The following is a 6943-nucleotide window of genomic DNA, read 5'->3' as shown; positions in this document are numbered from 1 at the left end:
TTTTTATTTTATTTATGTACATGAATTATATCTGTAATTATAAAAAAATAAATATTTTAAAACTACTTTTGAAAGTCTAAAAGAAATTTTTTCTAATGCCAAAATTTTATGACAAAGTCCATGTTCACAAAATTCAAATCCTTCCTGATTTCCTAAACTTGAATGAATTTTTTGAAATTATAAGATGATCTAAGTTTCATATTACCTGAGGATTACTGGTGCAATAAACATGTTTAAAGCTCTTTCTTGACCTTCACATGGGTAACTAGGACATTATAAAAATCACAATTGCCGCAAATCATTAGTAGTAGTACCCCATTCCATGTTGTCAGTAATTAGTATAGTCACCACTAGCTGACGCTATTTGTAGACTCTTATAACAAGGAACTGTATGGTAGTGTATTCGACTTCAGATTAGACCATTTTCACAGACAATTTTACCTTTTTGAAACAAAATTAGCTCTTTATTAAAATATCAACATAAATATTAATAAACTCACTTTTTATTAAAGTAAGATTAACAATAACAAAAGTCTCACAATACTATACTAAATAACATCAGTCAAAAATGAAACAGAAACAGCAATTATAATCCATTATTTTAAAATAGTAACATTAAGAGACTACATACCAAAACTTTTGAGATGCAGTCAAAGCTGTGCCCAGAGGTAAATTTATAATCTTATGTGTCCTATTATTAAATAAGAAATAAAAATAAATGAACTAAACCATCAATTACAAAGAAACATTCATAAAATACACCTATGAAAAATAAGGGAGGAATTAAAGATGAATAGTTATATTGGTATATACAATAGGAAAAATAGAATTAATAAAATTTCTAAATGTTGGTTTCTTAAAAAGACTGGAAATTCTAATAAAAGAAGGGAAAATGCAACTAAAAGGATTAGGAATGACAAGATATAACCACAGATATAGAGAAAAATATTTTTAATTTTAAGATAATTTTATGTACAAATCTGCTAACAATTTTTAAAATTCTATGAAAATTCATGATTCTAAAATATAATTTTAAAATTGATAGTCAAGAAGTAGTAGTTAATCTGCCTAGGACAAAAGTATAGAAGAAGTTTTTAAAGTTTTCATAGAATTATCTTTCACTCACCCACTCTGAAAAAGCTTGAGGCCTAAATAGTGTTATGGGTGAGTTCCTCCAAACCTTCAAAGAACAGGCAGTTCCTATCTATGTACTAATCTAGAACATAGAACAAGATAGAAGGTTCATTTTTTGAAGCTGACAAAGTAGAATACAAGTGTACAACTATAGTCCAATTGTTTTCATGAATATAAATGCAATAATCTCAAATAAAACATAAGGAGTTGAATTCAACATTATTATACTGGAAAAGAAAAAAATCCACCATGATGAAACAGGCTGTATCTCATGCAGAAAGAACCCAATGTTGAGAAATCCATGACAATTTATCATGATAATAGGCCACCAGAGTAAAACCAGATGATAATCTCTATTTGCCTGGAATATGTTTAATATAATTCAATTTGCAATAAAATGGTTAGTATTCTTGAACTAGGAAACCACTTCTTTGACCTGATAAAGACCTGTATGTCAGTCCAACAGCTAACATCAGAAGCTGGTGAAATATTAATGGCATTCCTAAAAAGCCAGGAATAAGAGCAAAGTTATCACCATCATTTATTTAGTATATGAGGTATAAATATTGTAAAGGAAGAAAAATATCATTAGTTACATTTGAAATGATTGGCTATTTAGAAGAGAATCACCAAGAAAGATTAATGAAAAGGTTGAGGAAAGTTACCAAATACAAAAATCAATTGCTTGACTCCATAAGGAGTAATCAGGTTGTAAAAAAAGGGGGAGGAGATGATCCCACTTAAACAGCAACAAAGACATGAAATATCTAATAGTATAACTAACAAGAAATATTCAGGACATTAAAAAAACTACTGAAGAACATAAAAGATGTCTTTAGTAAACCTGACATGTGACAATTTCCTAAACAGGAAACAGTATCACAAAGTTGGCAATTTTCCCCCAAATAAACTATAATATTAAAGCAATTTTTTAAAAAGCCAGTAGAACTTTTTTGTAATTTGACCAGAATATAACTAAAGCTTATCTGGAAAAACAAATGCACAAATACAGCCAAAAATATTTTGAAAAAATAAGAGTAATATTTATCCCCAATGAAAAGTTAAACACCACAGTAAAGCAAAAGCAAAGACAAAATGGCAATAATTAGAATAACAAAGTTCAGGAATAGAGATACCAAAAAATAAACAATAAATCCAGAAACCATTCTAAGTATATGTACAAATTTAATATTTGACAAATGTGAAATATTCAAAACAGTAGAAAATAGTTTTCAATAAATGATAATGCAACAACTAAATAAATATTTTGACCTTAATTACACCTATATCAAAAATAAATTCCATTTGGAATAAAGATTTGAATCTAAAAAATTAAAAGGAAACATAGACATATATTTATATAACATTGGCAATGAGAAGACCTTTTAAAACATACCACCAAAAGAAGAACTCAAAAACAGATTTATCTATATGAAAAAATGCAATATTTCTGCATATCAAAGACATCATGGATTAAATTTTACATATCTGAGAAGGAGCAAAATGTTTGCAGCACACAGAAGAAACAAATGGTTAGTGGTTTTAATATATAAAGAGCTCTTACTAATCAATAAAAAGTAAACCCCTCCAAAAATTAGCATATGCATTCATTCATTCCTTATTTATTGTACACCTAATACATGCCAAATATTGTGTTAGGGAATGAGAAAACAATATCGAAGAAAGTAGACATCTACATACAAGTATCTTTCCTCATACATTCTAGTAGGGGAAATAGAACCTCCCCCCAAAAAGTAAATAAATAAGGTTACCAATAAAGAACTGAGATAGGAAGTGGGAAGAGAAAAAGGTGGGTACTATTTTCAATCGAGTACTCTGGGCAGGCCTTTCTTAAAATATTGTATACAAGTACTTATCTGAAAGATATGTTTTGGTGGGGGAAAGGGTGACTGTGAAGAGCAGCATAAGCAGAGATATCAGCATTTACTAAGCCCCTGAGGAGTAGAAAAGATCTTGGTATGTTGAAGGAACCAGTGTGGATGATAGTAAGCAATAAAGAGAAGAGCATAGATGGTATTGAAAAGATAGGTAAGAATTAGATTGTGCAGGGCTATGTGAATCACTGGGGTTTAGATTTTATCCTATAAGCAACAATTTACTTGATTCAATTTAAAAGAAAGGTCAATGCTATCACTTAATCAAAAATGTATTGAAGTGGGTCAAGAGTGATAGCAGATTGATTCCATAAGACTGGCTGTTATAGTAGTTAGGTGAGAAAAAAATATTGATCAGGACTAAGTGATGGCACTGAACTTGAAAAGAAGCAGACAAGTTTACCAATTAGATACGTGAGTGTACAACCAAGAGGAAAGGTCTAGGTGGGAAACATAAATTTGAAACTCATTTTGGCATAAAGATGGTACTTAAGTCTATGAAAACTAGTAAGACTCCTGGGAAAGAATACAAGAAGAAAAGAGGAATCAGAAAACAGTCAACCCTAACTTTTCAAAATTAGAAGATGGAGTAGAAAACCAGGGAGTGATTAGTGACACAGAAGGAAAACTAAGAGAGAATAGGGGCTTAGACATGAAAAAAAAAAAAAAAAAAGATATTCACAGAAATTCTTTTGTGTTGAGTAATATGGAAGTGCCTGGTAACTCTAACAAGGGCAAGGTCAGTGATAGTATTGGGAAGGCAGCATCCTTGTGGACAGAAAAGCAAATAGAAGATTAGGAAATACAGACAATACATAAGGACAACTCCCCCAAAAAAGTGTGGTTATAAAGAAGAGCTGAGAAGTGGCTATAGTTGGTGAAGATGTACAAAAAAAGATTTAATTAAAGTGAAGGACACTGGAGCATGTGTACAGGTTGATGAGGACAATCCATTGAGGAGAGAGGGAATTGGTGATGCAGAATAGAGAAAGGGAAAACCTAAACAGCAAGTTCTTGAAAAGTCCAGAGGGAGTGGTATCCTGAGCACAGGAGGAGGGGCTGTCTTTTGAAGTTTCCTTCACAGTTACAAAAAGGAAGTACTGGTTCCCAAGGAAGCTGGGTTGGAGGGTCTTGTGGTGGGAAGAAGAGGAAGTCTGTATGTAATAGTTCCCATTTTCTCAGAAAAATACAAAACAAACAGGGAGGAGGAGGAGATCAGAACATTTTGAGGAGATGAAAACATAAACAGTAGTTTCAGAAGTGGGAAACAGACTATGTTAGGAACAACACTACCAATTTGAGGTTTGAGAAAATGGATTGAAAATAAAACTAATAAACTGAGTTTTGTGATTTTCTTTAAAAAAAAAAAAAAAAGTTCAGTCGTCCCAGTCAAGTCCAGGCAAAGCAGATAGTACGGTTTATCTGGGGTTGGATTTTGTCAGGAAAATAACTTGGAGGAAACTGAGGTTCAATAGTGTTGAGACCACTGCATTTCAAGAAGAGTGGTTAAGATGATGAGCCATGGAATCTAGGCTAGGCAAGGAAGTGAATACAAGACAAGGGGTGATTAATAATGGAAAATATGAGGTTAATGAATGAGCTGTCTGCGAGCAAAGAATTCAGGGTAAGAAGAAGGTGATGAGAGTGGAATGTCTAACAGTGCGTTAGTTCAGGTCATAGAAACAAACACAAAGACAGGATTCAACGTGCAAAAAGTTCTATTAAGGGGACACCTGTGAAGGATAAAGGGAAAGAAGCAGGAGGGGGTGGGGAAGAAAGCCTCATACCATAAGGCAGGTCTGACCCATCTATGAAAGGAAAGATTGGGCAAGAAGAGCTTCAGACTGCATGCAGTACAGTTCTAAGAAAGTTTCAGTGAGGTGTTGAGGTGTACCCAAGCCCAAACTGCTCATTCGAAGAGTACTGCATCTCGCATGAATGGGTTATCACCAATATTCTGGATGTGCTATAACAGGGAATAGCCCAGAAGCACCACCTCAGTGCAAACCTTGGGGTGTCCCCTGAACAGACAAGGGGAACCATCACTCAAGAATGCTACCTGGAGCAGGAGACCTGAAAGGCGAATTCCTTGGTCTCCACAGACAAAATTCCAGAGAAGATGTAGTTTCTAACCATGACAAAGTTAGAATCATGGGAGCAAGGGCTGCTTCTGAAGAGAAGAAATGGTTTTGGGAGATGAAGTTACAGGAAGGTAGCGGGGAGGACTGAATGCTGAAGTTCAAATTGTGTCAAACATCCCACAGTGGTTGGGAATTTAGAACAATCTTCTAGAGAACTGCAGCAATATGGTGGGGGGGGGGGGGCGGTGGTTGGTTGATGACAGGTCTTGAGGTAGAGAAGACTGAAGTAGGGGGCTAGACCTTGAAGAACTAATAACGAAAGAAACTGACTAGGAATAGGAAGTATAAAAATTACCAGCAGGAAGGAAAAGGAATGTGCGGTGACGAGATTCTCCAAGGACCTGGGATTCTGGCAGGCAGGCGGTTAAAAAAAAGGTGATGACTAGCACCGGGGCCGCCTCTCCCCGGCCCGGCCCTAAGGCACGTGGTCCTATGGGGCTGGGGCAAAGGGCTCTGGGGTGGACCCGGCGGGCTAGGGGTGGCGCGAGGTCCTAGGCAGGCTGGGGATCGCGGACTGCCTGGCGGCTGCGCTGAGCTGCATCCACGGACGAGGCGGCAGGCCGGCGACGCTCAGGGGACAGAGGGCCTGCCGAGGCCGCGCGCGTGCTGGCGCTCCCGGGCGGCGCCGCCGCGGAGCTTGGCGCGGCAGCTGGCGGCGGCCTGGCGCGTGGTGACGGCGCCCGCGGGCGGGCGCAGGGCGGCGGTGCTGCGGGGCGACGGCTTCGCCAGGCTTCGACCGGCGGGCACGGGCAGCAGCGGACCCCAGGGAGGAAAGACAAAGACACGCCGGTTAGAAACGAGCAGGAAACTGCGGGCGCCTCGCCGCTCGGCGGGAGCGGAAACCCAGGCGGGCGGCGAGGTGCCGCCATCGGCCTCCGGTGCTCCCGTGCGACGGAGCTGCGGAGGGCGGCACCCCGGGTTCTACCGCGACACTCCCACCGAGTGGGAGGACTCATCAGGACCCCTAAAGCTGTGCCCCAGACCCAGGAAGTCCCGTGTGAGCGTCCCCTGCGGAGTCACTGGGAGCGCACGTGAGTTCAGGTGGGGTGCCCAGCGCATCCCCGCAAGAGCACAACCAGAAGGAAGGCGAAACGGAAAGGGGACCACGGGGACTCAAAAACAGTGGAAATAGTCTTTAGCCGACCATAAGGCATTGTAATTTTTTCTTCGAGTGGATACTAGTCTATTAAATTAATGCTGTGAAATAATACCCAGTGATACAGAAAAATATACTAAATATGATGGGGAAATGTTTCATCTTCATCGGTAGTGTGTGGATGTACCTGTTTATACACACGTGTATAAAATAATGGAGAAAAACAAACCAAAATGTTAAGCGGCCATCGCCAGGTGTTGAGGCTGCAGGTAATCTTTTTTCTAACTTATGTCTCCCAAATTTTATACAATAGGCATATTTTATCTTTATAGAAAGAAGTAGTTTTACTCCATTCTGCATCCATTGATTTTATCCCAGTTCCAATTTACGAAAATGGTATTTTTATACGGTATAGGGAAATGGTGGACAGGAAAAGATTTTCAACAAAAATGGATGATCTACCTGGCACGATGGCGCACCCCAGCAACTAGGGAGGCTGAGACAGGGACAGGATGGCAAGTTCCATACAACCTCAGCAAAATTTAACCTGTCTCAAAATAAAAAGGACTGGGGATGTTGCTCAGTGGTAAAGCACCCCTGGGTTCAAATCCTCAGTACCCCAAAAGAGGTTCACAGAATTAGTCTATCTTCCTCAAAAGTTCTGAATAAATCAACAT

General features: G+C 38.6%; 1 protein-coding gene across 2 annotated transcripts in view; it reads right to left on the bottom strand.

Annotated features, from left to right (window-relative positions):
* Positions 1–416: 416 nt before the first annotated feature.
* Positions 417–6943, bottom strand: part of Znf800 (zinc finger protein 800) — a 49361-nt gene continuing 42834 nt past the window's right edge. Inside the window, exon 6 of one of the 2 annotated variants that reach the window (XM_047559888.1) lies at positions 417–5900. In XM_047559888.1, the coding sequence (XP_047415844.1) occupies positions 5741–5900 (160 nt within the window). In that variant the 3' untranslated portion in view covers positions 417–5740. The other variant, XM_047559889.1, reaches the window with a different exon arrangement.

Source organism: Sciurus carolinensis, chromosome 8, assembly GCF_902686445.1.
Source record: "Sciurus carolinensis chromosome 8, mSciCar1.2, whole genome shotgun sequence".
Lineage (NCBI taxonomy): Eukaryota > Metazoa > Chordata > Mammalia > Rodentia > Sciuridae > Sciurus > Sciurus carolinensis.
Note: the sequence above shows the minus strand (reverse complement) of the source record. Positions and strands in the feature narration are given on the sequence as shown.